At 49.4% G+C, this 854-nt stretch overlaps 1 protein-coding gene across 1 annotated transcript in view; it reads right to left on the reverse strand.

Moving 5' to 3' along the window:
• Positions 1 to 854, reverse strand: part of LOC119582346 — a 14798-nt gene that overhangs the window by 2559 nt on the left and 11385 nt on the right. Inside the window, exons 6-7 of the mRNA XM_037930562.1 lie at positions 666 to 847; positions 326 to 481 (exon numbers count right to left, since the gene is read on the reverse strand). Of these exons, the coding sequence (XP_037786490.1) occupies positions 326 to 481; positions 666 to 847 (338 nt within the window). The remainder of the gene's footprint in view (positions 1 to 325; positions 482 to 665; positions 848 to 854) is intronic.

Below are 854 nucleotides of genomic sequence, written 5' to 3' on the forward strand. Positions count from 1 at the left end.
ATATCTACTGGGTAATCCCTTCCTTTTCTATTTCCAAAGCTCCCCTGGCCTCTCTTTTTTCTCAAACTTGCTTCTTCTACCTCTGTCTCTCCTTAGTATCTAATCCTCTCATTTCCTACTTATTTCTTTCTCCATCTATACTGCTTCCTTGATTATCGCCTCTTCTCTTTTTTTTTTTAGTTCCCTTATCTGCCTCCTCTCTATTTCTCCTTGATTATCGTCTCTCTCTTATCTAATGAGTTCCCTTATTTCCCCCCCATCTCTCTCTCCTTGATTATCGCCTCTATCTTATCTCCTCAGCTCCCTCCTTCCATTCCCGACTTACTTCCTGTAGCAGACGCAGCAGGATGGCATCAGGACTTCTTCAGGCTGGATCTTGTTGCTTCCGACGGTGAGCATCCTTCGGTACACGTACTTCTGCCTGCACACGGTCCTTATCTCAGGGGGCAACGGGGACTCGAACTCGCAAGCCGCGCCCTCGCTGCAAGGGAAACGCACGCTCTTATTTGTCTGTGTGGCTTCGTCCCTGCCTGGCTATTACTATATCCTAGGTTCGTGTAAATCCGTATAAAGACGTATGCTATTCATCTAATACTTAAGTCCATTTACTCATCGCTCTAGCTGCAAGGATAAACACACACAGAGAGAGGGACAAACACACGTACTTTATGCACTTCTCGACTCTCAGCGCCTGTTCCACATTCTCGTGGTTGAGGACGAAGACCCACTCGTCGCTGGCGGACTTGGCTCGCTTGGGGAAGATCAGCGTCTCCTCCGACTGGCACACGGGCGTCTCCGAGACTCCGAGGCGCGTCGTCACCGGCCGGGTGCGGAATTCCACTATTTCCTGCGTT

This window comes from Penaeus monodon, chromosome 15 (assembly GCF_015228065.2).
Source record: "Penaeus monodon isolate SGIC_2016 chromosome 15, NSTDA_Pmon_1, whole genome shotgun sequence".
NCBI classification, from domain to species: domain Eukaryota; kingdom Metazoa; phylum Arthropoda; class Malacostraca; order Decapoda; family Penaeidae; genus Penaeus; species Penaeus monodon.